At 38.8% G+C, this 19,299-nt stretch overlaps 1 protein-coding gene across 1 annotated transcript in view; it reads right to left on the reverse strand.

The window, feature by feature from the left end:
- LOC128659257 (uncharacterized) overlaps positions 1 to 11,975 on the reverse strand; it is a 70,098-nt gene extending 58,123 nt beyond the window's left edge. The window contains exon 1 of the mRNA XM_053712932.1: positions 11,789 to 11,975. Coding sequence (XP_053568907.1) covers positions 11,789 to 11,858 — 70 coding nt within the window. The 5' untranslated portion in view covers positions 11,859 to 11,975. The remainder of the gene's footprint in view (positions 1 to 11,788) is intronic.
- Between the last annotated feature and the right edge of the window lie 7,324 nt (positions 11,976 to 19,299).

Below are 19,299 nucleotides of genomic sequence, written 5' to 3' on the forward strand. Positions count from 1 at the left end.
CGAAGAATCCAAGGGCGCAATCCGATATACGGCATAGTTTTTGGCGCAAGCGAAGGAACCCGTGCCGCCCGTAATTTCACCTTGCACATCGGGGTATTACATATACCCCGCCGGCAGTTCCTAAAGTGCCGTAAGTCGGATAAACTAGCGATGTCCAGAAATAAGCGTAAGTACAAAATTCTGGAGTCGCCAGTGACTTACGGCACTTTAGAAACTGCCGGCGCCTAAGAAAACTAACTAAAATGTTAAATCTGCCGTAACTGTCTAACACGCCTCCCAAAAATAAGCCCGACACGTATACCCCTATATCCACAATCCCCCCTCTCACTCCTAATAATAAATGTATTAACCCCTAAACCTCCATAGCCCACACCGCAAGTAATAACTAAATTATTAACCCCTAAACCGCCATAGCCCACACCGCCAGTAATAACTAAATTATTAACCCCTAAACCGCCATAGCCCACACCACAAGTAATAACTAAATTATTAACCCCTAAACCGCCATAGCCCACACCGCAATAAACCCTTTCTAGTATTAACCCCTAAACCGCCATAGCCCACATAGCCTATTAAATCTATTAACCCCTAATCTGCCGCCGCCAACGTCACCGCCACTATAATAAAGTGATTAACCCCTAAACTTAACCCTAACACCCCCCTAACTTAATTATTATTTAAATAAATCTAAATAATATTACTATTATTAACTAAAGTATTCCTATTTAAAACTAAATACTTACCTATAAAATAAACCCTACAATATAATTAATAATTACATAGTAGCTATTTTAGGATTTATTTTTATTTTACAGTCAACTTTGTATTTATTTTAACTAGGTACAATAGCTATTAAATAGTTAAAAACTATTTAATAGCTACCTAGTTAAAATAATTACAAAATTACCTGTAAAATAAAACCTAACCTAACTTACAATTACACCTAACACTACACTATCATTAAATAAATTAAATAAATTAACTTCAATAAATTAAAATTAAATACAATTAACTAAAATAAAGTACCAAAAAACAAACACTAAATTACAGAATTTTTTTTTACAAGAAGTTTAAACTAATTACACCTAATCTAAGTCCCCTAATAAAATAAAAAAGCCCCCCCAAAATAATAAAATGCTCTACCCTATACTAAATTACAAATAGCCCTTAAAAGGTCCTTTTGCGGGGCATTGCCCCAAAGTAATCAGCTCTTTTACCTGAAAAAAAATTACAATACCCCCCCCCAACATTACAACCCACCACCCACACACCGCTACTCTAAAACCCACCCAATCCCCCCTTAAAAAAACCTAACACTACCCCATTGAAGATCACCCTACCTTGAGCCGTCTTCACCCAGCCGGGCACAAGTGGTCATCCAATCCCGCTAGAAGTCTTCATCCGATGTGGCAGAAGAGGACATCCAGACCAGCAGAAGTCTTCATCCTATCCGGGCAGAAGAGGACATCCGGATCGGCAGACGTCTTCATCCAAGCGGCATCTTCTATCTTCATCCATCCGACGAGGAGCGGCTCCATCTTGAAGACATCCGGCGCGGAGCATCCTTCCAGCACGACGGACTAACGACGAATGACGGTTCCTTTAAATGACATCATCCAAGATGGCGTCCCTCGAATTCCGATTGGCTGATAGGATTCTATCAGCCAATCGGAATTAAGGTAGGAAAAATCTGATTGGTTGATTTAGTCAGCCAATCGGATTGAAGTTAAATCCGATTGGCTGATTGGATCAGCCAATAGAATTGACTTGATAAAGGTCTTTCCATGACCGAAACGCGTCGACTGGTAAGCATACTTCCATATATTTATTGATTTTAAAACAACCTACACTATTTTATCTTTCTTTTACAGAAGAAGGACCCAGGGATTGTAACAAACATTTGCTAAGAAGATAGTTTTCTGGTTTGAATACGGCTAATAGGCACTCACATTTGGATAATTACTACTACAGCTTTTAGGATTCACATTTTTTCACAAAAACTCTTTTTTTTTTTTTTTTTTTTAGACATTTGGATTCTTCTTAAAGGGACACACAGCCTATATTGGTTCATCGACTACATACATTTATAGCTTTGGATATATTCACGATTTGAACACATCTTTTGACTACCATTATTGTTTTTAGGATTCACATTTTTTCAAATTTTTTTAGACATTTGGATTTCTCTTAAAGGGACACACAGCATATATTGGTTCATTGACTATATACATCTATAGCTTTGGATATATTCACAATTTGAACACATCACATCAACTCTTGATATTTGGCCAAATTTTGTATTTTGTGGTGTTTTATTTTGTATTTTGTATTTTTGTTCTTATTTCACCATTGTTGAAGATCACAATTTTTTTCCCCACATATTTCTCACTATCCCTCAATATTCTCATATTTTCATGTGTTGTGGTAGTGTATACTAGTTTTAATTCCATTGATGTCCCATCTGGTTTCTACTATATGTTAAACACATAGTCAAAGCCTGCACTGAGAGCTTTAATAATTTTTGATAAGTTTATTTTTGATAAGTTTGTAAATTGTAACAGAATTACACATTTTTAGGAACAATTGTTTGTAATTTCAAGTGCTAAATTGGCTCTATCAATATCTGTTTAATATCTAATTTAGCTGCTATTGTTGTACAAATCTGTTTGTTTATTCATGGATCCATGTTTTTAATTTTTTAACTTGTTTATTTAATTAAAATGTTTTAATAATAAAATGCTTATGTAAAAATTGACATCATTGTAATCGGCCCAGACCCAGCCTCCGTCAAGTTGGCGCTTTGGTATACTTTCCATTAATTCGACCTTTCCATAATTGACAACTAGGTGTCAATATATCAAAGCTAACAGTCTCTTTTCTAGTAGGCGCTAGGTGCACACCACTGTTAGTACTACACAGTACACAGACCACACCTCTAAAAACACATGTTGTATAGAGGTGTGGATTGTGTACTATATGTTGTATATAGGTGTGACCTGTGTATTGTTTATTGGATAGAGGTGTGGTCTGTGTACTGTACGTTGTATAGAGGTGTGGTCTGTGTACTGTACATTGTATAGAGGTGTGGTCTGTGTACTGTACATTGTATAGAGGTGTGACCTGTGTACTGTACATTGTATAGAGGTGTGACCTGTGTACTGTACATTGTATAGAGGTGTGGTCTGTGTACTGTGTGTGGTATAGAGGTGTGGTCTGTGTACTGTGTGTGGTATAGAGGTGTGGTCTGTGTACTGTGTGTTGTATAGAGGTGTGGTCTGTGTTCTGTGTGTTGTATGGAGGTGTAGTTTGTGTACTGTGTGTTGTATAGAGCTGTGGTCTGTGGTCTGTGTTTTGTATAGCTGTGTAGGCTGTGTACTGTATTTTGTATAGAGGGGAGCTCTGTGTACTATATGTTGTATAGAGGTGTGGTCTGTGTACTGTGTGTTGTATAGAGGTTTGATCTGTGTACTGTATGTTGTATAGAGGTGTAGTCTGTGTACTGTATGCTGTATAGAGGGGTGGTCTGTGTACTGTATGTTGTATAGAGGGCAGGGCCGTCCTTAATATTGACTGGACCCTGGGCAAACATTTTCTTGCCCTCACATGCAATTTCGCTCTCCACAGCAACATTCCAAAAAATAACTAAATCCATCTACTGCTGGGCTAATCATTTTTAAAAAAATGAAATAAATTGCAATTTTTTTAAACTGGACCTAAGCAGTACTAATAAGTAAATAAATATATACATTCCTCCGATGTCGATTAATTTAATATGCTTTTGAATGTGATTCTGGTCTGAGGTTACCTAGTTAAAGAGATTTAGGGCTGGTTAAAGAGATTTAGGGCAGCCAACAGGAGCAAAGCAAGGTAAAAATGAGGAGGAAGCATGGAGGGGCAGACAAATATAAGTTTACTGACTGGAACAGCAGAACTACTATGGGAAGCTGTAAAATCTGAGATATAGAGAAAAAAACTCCTCTAAAAATAAACCTTACGTTAACGTGTGAAGTGTCAGCATTACATTATACATGAGCCACAGCAGCATGTCACTTCTTTGCTAGGAACAAATTCCCTTTCACCCTGCACTAGACAATGCTGCATGGGGGAGGGGCGTGTGTGCACTCACTTATTCTTCCCACTGACACCTTTCTACAAAGCACTGTTCCCCTAACAAACTTCAGTTAGTTTATCTTAGGGCCACAGCAGAAAAAGCAGGGCTAAGGGGACCAGCAGACTGGATGCTGTCTGTCCAAGGCTGCATGGATACAGTGTGAGACTAGTCACACAGCCTCAAGACTGAAGAGAGCAGTGTGTACAACTGCACAGATGCTCAAATCCTCACGTGCCTGCCACTCCAGCTTTCTGCTGCATGTGCCTATAGTCGGCCCTACCCAGAAACAATCCCCACCCCCGCAGAGCAATTACCTGGTAACAGTGGTAACTCCAGCAGGACTTTTTCTGATGCAGGGGGATTGGCTGGATGCTGAGTTAGGGCTTAGCATTCAGTGCTGCACAGTGCATATCTAAAACAGCACATGGCACTAGCTTGGCATGTCACATGACAACGGCACGGTCTGGCACAGTTTCTCACTAATAAATATAAGCAGATAACTATCGACTGTGACAGTATTAGGACTGATTGTGTGTGTGTGTGTCCCATGTCACATGGCATCAGCAGTCTGTGTACTGTATTTTGTATATATGTGTATTCTGTGTACTGTGTGTTGTATAGAGGTGTAGTCTGTGTACTGTATGTTGTATAGAGGTGTAGTCTGTGTACTGTATGTTGTATAGAGGTGTGGTCTGTGTACTGTATGTTGTATAGAGGTGTGGTCTGTGTACTGTATGTTGTATAGAGGTGTGGTCTGTGTACTGTGTGTTGTATAGAGGTGTGGTCTGTGTACTGTATGTTGTATAGAGGTGTGGTCTGTGTACTGTATGTTGTATAGAGTTGTAGTCTTTGTACTGTATGTTGTATAGAGTTGTAGTCTTTGTACTGTATGTTGTATAGCTGTATGTTGTATAGAGTTGTTGTCTGTGTACTGTGTGTTGTATAGAGGTGTGGTCTGTGTACTGTGTGTTGTATAGAGGTGTGGTCTGTGTACTGTTTGTTGTATAGAGGTGTGGTCTGTGTACTGTATGTTGTATAGAGGTGTGGTCTGTGTACTGTATGTTGTATAGAGGTGTGGTCTGTGTACTGTATGTTGTATAGAGGTGTGGTCTGTGTACTGTATGTTGTATAGAGGTGTGGTCTGTGTACTGTATGTTGTATAGAGTTGTAGTCTTTGTACTGTATGTTGTATAGAGTTGTAGTCTTTGTACTGTATGTTGTATAGCTGTATGTTGTATAGAGGTGTTGTCTGTGTACTGTGTGTTGTATAGAGGTGTGGTCTGTGTACTGTGTGTTGTATAGAGGTGTGGTCTGTGTACTGTTTGTTGTATAGAGGTGTAGTCTGTGTGCTATATGTTGTATAGAGGTGTAGTCTGTGTACTGTATGTTGTATAGAGGTGTAGTCTGTGTACTGTTTGTTGTAAAGAGGTGTGGTCTGTGTACTATTTGTTGTATAGAGGTGTGGTCTGTGTACTGTGTGTTGTATAGAGGTGTGGTCTGTGTAGTGTGTGTTGTATAGAGGTGTGGTCTGTGTACTGTATGTTGTATAGAGGTGTGTACTGTATGTTGTATAGAGCTGTGGTCTGTGTACTGTATGTTTTATAGAGGTGTAGTCTGTGTACTGTGTGTTGTATAGAGGTGTAGTCTGTGTACTGTATGTTGTATATAGTTGTTGTTTGTGCATTTTGTATAGAGGTGTAGTCTGTGTACTGTATGTTGTATAGAGGGGTGGTCTGTGTACTTTATGTTGTATAGAGGTGTGTACTGTATGCTGTATAGAGGTGTGTTCTGTGTACTGTATGTTGTATAGAGGTGTAGTCTGTGTACTGTATGTTGTATAGAGGGGTGGTCTGTGTACTTTATGTTGTATAGAGGTGTGTACTGTATGCTGTATAGAGGTGTGTTCTGTGTACTGTATGTTGTATAGAGGTGTAGTCTGTGTACTGTATGTTGTATAGAAGGGTGGTCTGTGTATTGTATGTTGTATAGAGGTGTGTCCTGTGTACTGTATGCTGTATAGAGGTGCGGTCTGTGTACTGTATGTTGTATAGAGGTGTAGTCTTTGTACTGTGTGTTGTATAGAGGTGTGGTCTGTGTACTGTGTGTTGTATAGAGGTGTGGTCTGTGTACTATATGTTGTATAGAGGTGTGGTCTGTGTACTGTGTGTTGTATAGAGGTGTGGTCTGTGTACTGTGTGTTGTATATAGTTGCTGTTTGTGCATTTTATATAGAGGTGTAGTCTGTGTACTGTATGTTGTATAGAGGGGTAGTCTGTGTACTGTATGTTGTATAGAGGGGTGGTCTGTGTACTGTGTGTTGTATATAGTTGTTGTTTGTGCATTTTGTATAGAGGTGTGGTCTGTGTTCTGTGTGTTGTATAGAGGTGTAGTTTGTGTACTGTATGTTGTATAGAGGTGTAGTTTGTGTACTGTGTGTTGTATAGAGGTGTAGTCTGTGTACTGTGTGTTGTATAGAGGTGTAGTCTGTGTACTGTGTGTTGTATATAGTTGTTGTTTGTGCATTTTGTATAGAGGTAAGGTCTCTACTATAATTTGCCAAAGATGTTACTTTATATTAGTTATTAGCACCCTGTTCAGAGCAGACGTCTGATCTGTAATCCTCACGTCTTCTACGTATCACTTACTGCTTTTGTCCTCACCACCTCTACTGGGAGACTGTGCTGTTTATCTACATTTTTATTTCATAAATAGGTTTATACAGTGTTTAAGCAAATAAAGTTTTAAAAACAAAATCTGAACAAAAGAGACAGAGGGCGCTTCATGTGCATATCAGTGGTGTAATCAATCAATATTGTAGAGATACAGGGTACTCACAGATTTCGGTAGCACGCTCTTGTGCTGATCGGGGCGTTCTGGAGACTCACGGTGCTCCAGCTCACTGAATCACAGGTCAGAGCTCCCTCAGCAGGTGGTGATACGAAATAATATACCAGGTTTTTGTAAAAGTGTAAAACATAACCTTTTAATTAAAATCTTTCATTAACCTTTTAATTAAAATCTTTCATTAAAAGACAGTGAGTATAAAAAGGGGTTAAAATAATCATTCAGAGCTCCAGTATAAAATGCAACGCGTTTCTCTGCTGTTCAAGCAGTTTCATCAGGCATTAAATAAAGTTTTAAGCACAAAATAATCGCTTATGGACATAACTATCTGCTAACTCTGCACCTCCCCGGTGATACTAGAAATAACGCTGTATTCGGTGCACTGTTACAAATGCATATTTATAACAAAAATAGTGATTTTCTCTTTCACCTGCAGTAAATCTTCCCCTGAATATTCATTGTTTGCTTTATTTGAAACTAAACCAATACCGAATGGCGCAGCATAGGTATATATGGAAAAAATTATTTTTCTGAATATTTATTCAGATAGATTTGTAAGAAACTAATTTTTCGCTGCTGTGCAAGTCAAGTATTCTGTGTTTTCTAATGTAGCAGCGAAGGCTTTTTTAGTCGCATAGGGGTTGATTTATCAAAGTCTTCGCCACCCTTTGCCCCCCTACGACTACAGGTTCTCTCACAAGAGAACCTGCAGTCCATATTTATGAAGTAGCGGTCATCAGATCGCTGTTTCCCTAACCTCTTTGCTACCTCTTAGGTGGCAAATTTCAATCTCCCCTGTCTTGTCTGGCCCTGGAGATTGACAGCTCCTGTCTGTGCATGATTAGCTGTGCATGGGCAGGGGAGCGGCGTTGCACAAGAGCGCAAAATTGCGTTCTTGTGCAATGCTGAATTTCGGCAGTGGAATTCAGCCCACCAGAGGCGAGCTGCAGCGGACCCTGTCTACCCAAGCTTAATAAATCGACCCATAAGTACTTACTGTATGCTTAGATCTCTGTATAAAGCAGTGTTTATCAACTTAATTCCTCAAAACCCTAACAGGCCACATTTTTATGATATCTGAACTAGAGCACAGGTGAAATAATCATCTGATAAGTGAGAGCAGATTAGTAACCATGGTTACTGATCAGATGATTATGCCACCTGTGCTCTAGTTCAGATAACATGGAAATCTGGCCTGTTAGGGGTTCTTGAAGAATGGAGTTGACAAACACTGCTTTAGAAATCCATAACTTGTATAAACCCTATATTCAATTATGATTCTCATAAATTATTTCTTATGCTTCTTTCCCTAGTTCCTATTCCTATTCTCTCTGAAAATATTTTTTGCTCAACATCAATTAACTTCTTATTAAAGGGAGTTTGTCATTTAATTTTTCCTCTTAACGTCCCCAGTGACTTGTTCTAGCAGCAGTATGACTGTGTTTGAAAATGTACCTTTAGTATAATTTTTGTCTCTGAAATAGCTGATTTGCTCATTGAATCCACCTCCCATAATAACAATTTCAGTACATTAGTGTTGGCCTTTATGTTTATATATACAGAGGTAAGATATGGTCTCTGATCTTCTTGCATGATCAACCCTATTGAATGGGCATGTATTTGAGAAGTTGTTTCATTTAGCAAAATCAGCTTTTTCAAATACATAAATAAACCTAAAATGTTCTTATAATGTAATACTCTACAACTGGTTTAACAGATAGTTTAGAGCACAATAAGGGAAATGCCTTTTACTTTAGAGTGTCCCTTTAAGTTTAAATGTGTCTATTGTATCACCTCTCTCCACATGTTCAGGCCACATGATCATTCCTGGTAAATTTGGTGGTTTTTAGACTACAAAGCCTTTTACTGGCCTTTATTTGAATAATGTATATGTTGTATAGAGACTGGATGTATGTTCTTAATGTTAAAGGGACACAGAGTAATTTTTATGTATACATGGCATATATCAGTATTACAAAGGATCTACACAAGCACATTTTGTATTGGTCTCCAGTTCGGGGACCCTTTGAAAAACCTCTTGAGCTTGTTTATTTTGTCTCCTTTTCTGTTGCCAGGGTACCACTTATCAAACAAGCAGAGTGTAGCATGTTGCAGGGTAAAGGCCCTGAATTCTGTAGAGTGTACTTCAGCTTTTTTGAAGGCAATAGAAAACTATACAGTGTTAAAATACTGAAAAATTGCAAAATTATTATTATTAATAATAAAAATAATGATATAAATATATTGCATATGAAGAGAGAAGCGCTCTACCAGGAACGAACAACAGCTCATCAGCTAGTTCTATGGCGATTTACCACCCAGGAGCAGTCTCTTTTAGACCAGTATGCTTTTCACAGAGGAAAACTTTCCTGAAGTATATCAGTCTGATCCTGCCAAGTAAGGTCAGTCCAGCCCCGAAATACCAGGCAATTCTCCACTGAACAAGGAACATGACAACCCCAGATGATCGTTTCGGCCTTCTATGGGCCTCATCAGTGAAGTGCAGCCACATTCCAAGCACACTGGGCAAGGAGTCTACATCTGGTTTCCCCCATCACTCATAGGGAGACCGCCCTAGGGTCGTATTAATTTGCATACGAAGAGAGAAGCGCTCTACCAGGAACAAACAGCTCATCAGCTAGTTCTATGGCGATTTACCACCCAGGAGCAGCCTCTTTTATATTTATATATAAACAGCAGGCAGGCCAGCACTCACAGTTAACATTTCATTCACCCAGGGTGCTATATAAAATAGTTAAAGATTATAAAGGAGGGAATTAAAATTACAGTTTAAAATGTCTTTAAAAAGGTTTGTTATTTGCACTGTATGCAAAGAGAGGGCATTGGGGGGCATTAGTTACACCCTATGATATAATGACACATATCTATTGAACAGAAGTCACTACATTGGAATAATACAGTCAATATAAGTGTCTCTTTTTATCTAAAAGGTAAAATTCATATGCTTTGCATTTATGTAACAAATGTCATGCAAATGATTTCAGCATAATATTTACATGTCCCTGTGGCTGAATTCATTTTGCAACAGTAAATGACTTGTGAGAAGGGTTTATGCACTTTGTACAGGTTGTCTTGTTTGAAAATAGTGAAATAGTTACTATGTCTTGGTGGCAATGACAGGCTAATAAATTGTTAAATAGTAACTTTATTGCAGGGGAATAAAGATATAAATTGTAAAACAATGTCCATACTTACCTCCTCCTCCTAATGTAAAAGGTTTATTTCAAGCCTAACATTCTCAATACATTTTATATATTAAAAAAACCCAATGGGAATAAAATCTAAAAAATGTAATAATTTGTTTAGTTAGTTTAGGACATTCAGAGGTGCAGAGAGTTCCCTCCACATTACAGTAATGTGCACGCACTTTATTTTACAGGATTTCAGGTATCTGCACCTATTTGTGCTTAGAATCACTGACTGGCATTGTCCTGCACATGAGGTCATTTATGTAAGGACAAAATAGGCCTAGAGTGAAAGAAATTATTTTTTTTATCTGCTTTATTCTACTTTATATATTTTTGTTTAGCACAATGGGCACAGGAAACCTGGGTATTTATACTTATGTGAACTCATCAGCCCTGGTCAGGACAGCTGGATAACCTAGGGGCATGCAGCAGTTGTACTACAAGAAATGTAGACTTGAATTAATAAACATAGATGGACTTTGTTGGACTGGGACTAAAAGACATGCGTGGACTTGGTATACTAGAAACAAGTGGACAGGGACTTATAGACAAACGTTGCCTGGGATAACTAGACATAGACAGGCTTAGGCTATTAGACATGGGAGCTGGGGCTACTAGAGACTTTGACCACTAGAAAAAAGATAGACTGAAACTAACATACATATGGGAAATAGGTCAACTAGACATAAGTGGACTTGGACTACAAGGCATATATTGGCTGGGAGTGGGACTACTAGATCAATATGGACTGGAACTACTAGAAATAATGGAATGAGAGAAATAAAAATAAATGGATTGGGTCTACTAAACATATATGGACTGGGACCACTAAATATAAGTGAACTGGTACATGAATGACTGAGACTATTGAGACTGATTGGGGCTACATATGATATGTGGACTGGGGCAATTTGATATGTTTGGACTGAGGCTGCTAGATACACTTCCATGTTTCTACTGAACACCAGTGTACTGGGACTAACAGCAATATGTGTATTGGGTCTACAAGTCATACATAGAGTGGGATTACTATACCATGTGACCTGGGACAGCATGAGCAATATGCATCTAAAAACGACAGTGTACTTGAGATTAGCTTTTCCTTTCATACTTCTGAGACTGTCAGCAAGAGACAATACAGGGTGAAGGTATCTAACCATCACAGCACTGGGGATCTGTGCTTAACCTACCAGATCTGGGGTAATTCAATTCTAGGGATCACATAAACTTGAGCCCTGGAGCAAGTGCTGGGAAATTAAATGTTAGTCTTAGGCTTCACAATCTGTTACTGAGAGCACTGAATCTTGCAGGGCCTGGGACAGCTATAAATAAGAATAGCAAAATGAAGAATCTCTCTTTAGCACACAAGGGGTTAACCCAGATTTCCCTACAGACCAATGATTCATCCAGTACTGTGCATTGGTAAAGATGCCCCAGGTCACTACCCAGTGACCCCTCAACCTGCACCAGGCCGCCCCCTTACTTACTGTAGGATTTTCTCTTTTAATCCCTACACTGATCCTCTCCTATCCTAAACCTCCCCCACCATCAGCCTAAAACAACCCACGCTGGGATCTCCCACCATACCTGACCCCCCACCAAAACCCCAGCATCATCCCCTCACCTGCTTCATGCTGCAACGTGCCAACATCCATCTGTGGGGCCCCCTCATCTTTTGTGGATTCCACTGGCATCCTCCTTACGCGTGAGCAGAGCACTAGGGTCCTCTAGGTAGGTTTATAGGTAAGTGCTCAGGGAGATGCAAAACAGATTTTCCTTGGATGAGACAGAGAAAGTCACAACATGAGACGTAGATCCATCTCTGCATCCCTCCTGCCCCCAGTACAGGCTGCTGTGCCGGGAGAACAGAGTCTGCGCACTGTGCCACAGTGCATTAGTGCAGCTCCACTAACCGATAAGGATTCAGCACTCACTGCTGCTCTGTCATTGTTCATGATGTCAGCAAAAGGATTTTTCCCTCCTCTCTCCCATGCAGAGATGGCAGGGTGTGTGCAGCACTGCAGAGAGCAGGAAGGTGTGCTATAGTGAGGTGGGGGTACCTCTGTACCCCCTCTTTGTTCCTAGCTCCCCCTTCCCCACTATAACATGCCCCTTCCTCCAAGATGATGTTGCATCAGTATTTTATTGTGCAAGCAATGCAGATAAGCAGATGCCACCTTGTGTTTGGCTTTGCTGCCAATGCGTTTATAATTTCCCATTTCATGTTAGTTTATTGTTGCAATATGTATTAACATCTTGTTTGCTGGACTTCATTAGACTATATATTAAATAGTGCAGGTTTGCTGAATGCATCTCTGTTCTGTTATGTTTAACTAATTAGGTAGAAAGGATTTTCTATTGGTTTCTTTAAAAGTACCTACATATGCAGGAAAATTAGGTCATTGTGCCTGCTCTTGCTGTAAAATACCCCTGAATACTGTTTGTTCCACTCCCCAGAGAACACCTGTAAAGTTGTAGTAAACACACTGATATTTTCATATAAAAATGTTTAATTAAATAAAATTACTTTGCAATATAGTTTTATTATTTATTTCCCCCCTGTTCTTGAAAATAAAAGGTTTTCCCAATACTGATAACTGGAAGAGAACATGGCAATCTTTACAAATCTAACCCTGCCACATATCTGTCCCAAATCGGCTTCAGCAGAGACTATCAGATAAGGAACTGCAAAACAGTATAGCTGTGTCTTGTAACAAGTCCTAATTTGTTCCTCTAAATAAGTGGTTGGCGTTTGGGTTTAGAAAAACTATTGTTGCTAGCAAGATATTAATGAAGTCAAAACATTTTCAAGCCCAGCAACTATTTTAACATATTACAAAACTACTGAAAATTCATATACTTACAAAGTATTTACTGTCCCTTAAAGAGACAGTCTACTCCAGAATGTTTATTGTTTTAAAAAACAGATAATCGCTTTATTACTTATTCCCCAGATTTGCATAACCACCACAGTTATATTATTAATATACTTTTTACCTCTGTGATTACCTTGTATCTAAGCCTCTGCAAACTGCCCGTTTTTTATCAATTCTTTTGACAGACTTGCATTTTAGCCAACGAGTGTTGACTCATAAATAACTCCACTGCAGTGAGCACAATATTATCTATATGGCACACAGGAACTAACACTGTCTAGCTGTGAAAATTTTCAAATGCACTGAGATAAGAGGCAGTCTTCAAGGGCTTAGAAATTAGCATATGAGCCTACCTAGGTTTATCTTTTAACAAAGAATACCAAGAGAACAAAGCAATAATGATAAAAGTAAATTGAAAAGTTGTTTAAAATTGCATGCCCTATATGAATCATGAAAGTTTAGTTTCAACTAGACTGTCCCTTTAAGTATGGTAAAATGTAACTTCCCCTGTGACATTCTACACAGTGATTGCTTAGACCAGAACACAACTCCATAACTAACCACAGAAACAGAGACCTGGCACATAATTGTAAAACATTTTTGTTCACATTCTCATACATTTTTGAATGCTGTTATTAATGCATTGGTCTTGTTAAAATCAAATATCATTATCTTGTCTAGATTGTTCATTTTCTCCCACTTTCACATTTAAATTAAGGTTCCAGAGAATAACACTGATTGGCTCACAGGACATGATGCCATAGCAATACCACAAGCTTGTTGTTGTACACTAGGGAAATTTGTTCTCCTACTTTGGTTCATCCACATCTTCTACATACATTATTATTAAAGTACAGTATTTCCACATTCACAGTCATATTAATTTAAAGGTACCATAGAGGTATTCTCTGTAAATTACAGTATTTTCAGTACAACTCTGGTTTTTGTGGGAGTGTGCTAACCAATAGGGTTGGGAAATATGTCTATATAAACCAGTGAGCAATAATCCCTTGAGTGTTTGTTGTACACAGGTAGGTGTCCTATCAATGCAAATACTTTTAACTTAACCTTTTCATGCAACACCCCCCCCCCCCCAAAAAAAAAAAAATATCTTTAAAATGTAAAACAAAATGAAAAATCTTTACATAATCTTGCTATACTCATTTAATACTGTTCATGTCATTTAGCTCTGAAAATTGTGGCTTTTCTAAATCTTATCACGATCATGATTGGACATGTACCCTGCAGAATTCTCAAAGCTAACCTTGCTACATACCAGTCACTAATAGGTTTCAGCAGATAACAGCCACAAAACAATTCATTTCATACTAACATTATGGCCATGGCTAGCTTTGTTGTCTGCAGAAACAAGCCCAGGTTGGTTCCTCTAAATAAGGTAAATGGTAGGTGATGTTTGGCTATCGAAAAAACAATTGGAGCAAAAAAATAATTAATTTGCATATAACAATGTTAAAGGGACATAATACTCATGCTAAATCACTTGAAACTGATGCAGCATAACTGTAAAAAGCTGACAAGAAAATATTACCTGAGCATCTCTATGTAAAAAAGGAAGATATTTTACCTGAAAATTGATTCCACTCACCAGAGTAAGTGCTGTGTAATCAGCATCAACTTTGCCTTTGTTTTGATCTCATGAGAATTCACTGAAATCTCATGACATTTCATAGAACTTACTTAAACTAAATAGGAAAATAACATAACTGTGTCTGCACATGACTAACACTCCCTAGCAAGTTCTGGGACAAGCATCCTGACTGGCTGCTTAATGTCTCTTTACAATGTGGTGTGAATACTTAGGTAATTTGAGGTAAAATATCTTCCTTTTTACATAGAGATGCTCAGGTTATATTTTCTAGTCAGCTTTTTACAGCTATGCTGCATCACTTTCATGGGCTTCAACATTTGGGTATCCTGTCCCTTTGAGACTTGTCTGATATGAGATTCTAGAGCAACACAACAGAGATGTCTTGTAATTACAAAGTGCTTACTGTTCCCTTAACCTCCAGACTACAGCCACTTAGGATACAACATATTGCAAGGTCATCCCTGGAGGTCAACCCTGATCTGATCTTCTCTTCCTACATATAGTTCAGTGGGGGATGGTATTATCTCCCTCTGATTGTTAATATATATATATAATAAGAAATGTAAGTTATATTTAGCCTTATCTTACTCTTCCTTCCAGATTCACAGAAATGGAGCCAATAGACTTTACCTTCCACTTGTCCCCCGTGATGTGACCAATAGCTAGTGCACTGCCACTCACAATTACTGTGCAACATTCCTATATTACCCATTACAGTGTCTGATTGGTACCCAGGGGTACTGAACACAGAGGAAATATGTTGTAAAGTTTTATTCCTTAAAGGGACAGTAAACACCATGTTATTATAAGATTTTTCTGCAGTGTTGCAATATGTAGTAGCCACCAATCAGCAAGCGCTATCCAGGGTGCTGATCTAAAAATGGGATGGCTCCTAAGCTTTTATTCCTGCTTTTTCAAATAAAGGTACCAAGAGAACGAAGAAAAATGTATAATAGAAGTACATTAGAAAGTTGCTTAATATTGCATGCTCTGTCTGAATCATGAAAGAAAACATTTGGGTTCAGTGTCCCTTTAACATCTTGTTTGCAACAAGACCCCACCCACCAGGAGGAGGTATTTAGACTTGTTACGTCAGCAGACACAGCTTACCACTGCCAATTTGTTAGCAAAACGTACATAGCTTTCAGTTTCTTATCTTATCACCTCTGCTGAGGCAAATTAGTGATACATATGAAGGGGTGTAATGTGTTAGAGCGTTTTATTTCTGTATATAACTATTGGTTTAATCCTGCAAAGAGGTTAAATAAATAAAGTCAACTCCAGAGCAGTAATGCACTACTGGGTGCTAACTGAACACATATCGTGAGCCAATGACAAGAGACAAATGTGTGCAGCCACCAATCACTAGCTAGCTCCCAGTTGTACATTGCGGCTCCTGAACCTCCCTAGGTATGCGTTTAAGTTAAGTAAACCAAGAGTAAATTTGATAACAGAAATACATTCAGAAATTGTGTGGTCTATCTGATCAATGGAAATTTAATTTTACCTTTCATGTCCCTTTAAATTACAGGAAAAGGAGGAAAAATATATAAGTAACATATATTGTACAGGGTTTTACACTATTTAAACATTTTATCTTACAATCTTAAAGGGATTACTGCCCCTTTAATTAGCCTGGAAGAACCCCCCCCCCTCCCGGTAGTAGGCACCCATAGACAACTGCCTAATGATAACTCTCTCTGCTACTGACTGTGGGTCATTTTAAAATGTGTTGTAAACTGTTTTCCCATTGAAGCAATGCAATATTTATTATATAGTAATGAATCTTTCAGCACAGTGCCTTATGACCGGCCTCTCAGGTGTATTCGTCTACAGCCAACCTTGTGACTGTTTTCTTGTGGTCCACAATGGCTCCTGTTCCAATACGTTAGTTACCTGTGCAAAAACTTCATGTGCCAACTCACGTGGTCCATCACAAACGTCGCTATTACAGTTTATAAAAGTATTTGAATTGCATAAACAACATAAAATCTAATTAAATGATCATTAAATACAGGATAATTGCATAATCAACACATGCTTAATAAAAAGACAATGCAATAGAACTTCCAAACAAACAGTAGATTTTTTTTGATGAATTTCAGTTTCCCTGTATCCTGTATCACATGACAGTTGTCAGCAAATCACAGACTCTTATACTTTTATAAGTAGGCGCTGGTGACTCAGTAAGTGTGCACATAAAAAAGACAGTGCACACTTATCCAAGAATGAGCAGCTGTCTTTTAACAACTGTTTGTTCGCACAAGCTCTTCTATAGACATTGGCTTGTTTCACCAACAATTAAACTTCTCCAGTCTGATAAAACTATACAGTATTATAGATTGAATTACTGCTGCTGCTCTCCTAGGCATATCCAGATAATCTTTCCAACAAAGGATACCAAGGGAACAAAGTAAATTTGATAATAGAAGTAAATTGGAACATTTCTAACAGTGCATGTTCTATCTAAACCATGACTGTTTCTTTTTTTCTTTAATGTCCCTTTAAATACATAAAATTACTAAGAAACAGGTGTATTGTTGCTGCAAATCCAGGGCCGGCTTAACCATGGGACCAACATGGTCCCACGGTCCCAGGCGGCACATGACAGGGAGCGGCACTTCAGTCAGCGACTATCACTTTTTGTCAGACTCAGACTGCCGCTCCTAGCCTCCTGTGACTGTCATCTCTCCCTGGATGATGGATCATCCGATTGGGATTCATTGAGACATTGATGAAACTGAAGACAGCTGGTGCCGCTCACTCCTAAATCCTAACCTGCAGTGCACGCGGCCTATCACATTTATAGATTGCCGCTCCTGACTGTGACTGTCCTCTCTCTGGCTCTGATTGGATTGATTCAGCGCGTCAGCGGCATTGAAGGAAGGAAGACCGCCGCTCACTCCTAAAGCTAAATCCTAGCTACCTGTCAGCAGCATTCAAGGCAGACTGCCGCTCACTCCTCCGAAGTCCTAAATGTTCTTAGTTGTACATGTTGTCGGTCTCGCTCTGACTGTCACTTCACCCAGGCCCCCGGGTCAGTAGTCAGTGGATGGGATTGGAATGACTTCAATGCCACTCCTGACGGTGACCTGTTGTGCCTGGCTGTCAGTCATTCCAATCCCATCCACTGACTACTGACCCAGGGACCGGGTGAGGTGACAGAGTGAAACCGACAACAAGTACAACTAAGGACATTTACTACTTAGAAGAAAGAGAGCGGCAGTCTGCCTTTAATGCTGCTGACAGCCAGGTAGCTAGGATTAAGCTTTAGGAGTGAGCGGCGGTCTTCCTTCCTTTAATGCCGCTGACGCGCTGAGCCTGTCAATCTAATCAGAGTCAGAGAGAGGACAGTCACAGTCAGGAGCGGCAATCTATAAATGTGATAGACTGTGTAGCACTGCAGGTTAGGATTTAGGAGTGAGCGGCGCCGACATTGAAGCCAGTCTCTGGGCTGGCTGTCTCTGGAGTCAGACCGTTAGTGGGTGGGAATCTGGGATTCATATATATACTTCCTGTTATTCTGGTGGGAAAGAGCCTGGTGGGATAAGTGAAATTTCTCCTGCGGTCAGTTTTGGTCAGATCTGGCTAATGGATGGGGTGATAATTTATAACCCTTTGTTTCATCACAACCTATAAGACATTGATTACACTGTTTATTATGATAACATGAGATTATGCAGATGGATTTCATTGGCTGCACAATTGAGGGGAGTTTTTAGTTTTTTCTTTAAGCACTACCAACAGTTTACTTTAATTGCAAACAGCTAACCTAAGATTGAAATAATAAAACTTTTCAGGATTATATTTGTAATTTTACTTGGGGGGGGCGGGGTTTTGTGGGGGGGCAGGGGGCGTCATTTCATTCTCTTGGACCCAGGCAGCACAATGTCTTAAGCCAGCCATGTGCAAATTAAATAGCTGGTTCAGGCAGTTTGCAGCATTTTAAACACTTTGATCTAATATTTAGCTTTTTTGACTCTCTATAAAGCACAATATCTGCATAAAAGCAAAAGATGACATTAAACACACATTGATAATGTACATTCACATCTGAGAAGGACTTTGCAATGAATAATGCAGATTTATTTTGTTAAATGAGTATTTTGTTTTCTGTTTTTTTTTTGTTTTGTTTTTTAATTTGTTTTTTTTTATTGAGGTTAAAATAGCATATACAAAACAGTCTCCTACAGGTTACAAATCACATCATACATTATTCTGACATGACAGTTTAGGCACCTCATTTTTTTACATCTTATGGTTTTGCAGTGCCCCCAAACGTACAGGTCCAGTAAAGGGAGCAGAAATTATACAGAGCCATTGAGGACATGTTAAATGGATTAATAGTAGGAAGTGCAGATTCAGTGTGTATAGAACAGAGACAAACTGTGGAGTAAACATACATTATCAGAAAGAAAGAGGTATGCATAAGGCACTGAAATTGCTCCGTGGAGTTCAGTCCACTTCAAATGTAGTCAGTTGATAAAAGTAAGGTGCCAGAGTAGTCCACAGTTGCAATTATAAATATAGTTATATATTAACACTGAACAACTATAGAAACATAAGTATTAACAAGACTATTATCTTAGAATATCTTCAGGGAGCTAGGAAATCATAAACAAGGTTAAATTTCCTGTATTAGAACCCCTG

The sequence above is a fragment of the Bombina bombina genome, chromosome 5 (genome assembly GCF_027579735.1).
Source record: "Bombina bombina isolate aBomBom1 chromosome 5, aBomBom1.pri, whole genome shotgun sequence".
NCBI classification, from domain to species: Eukaryota; Metazoa; Chordata; class Amphibia; order Anura; family Bombinatoridae; genus Bombina; species Bombina bombina.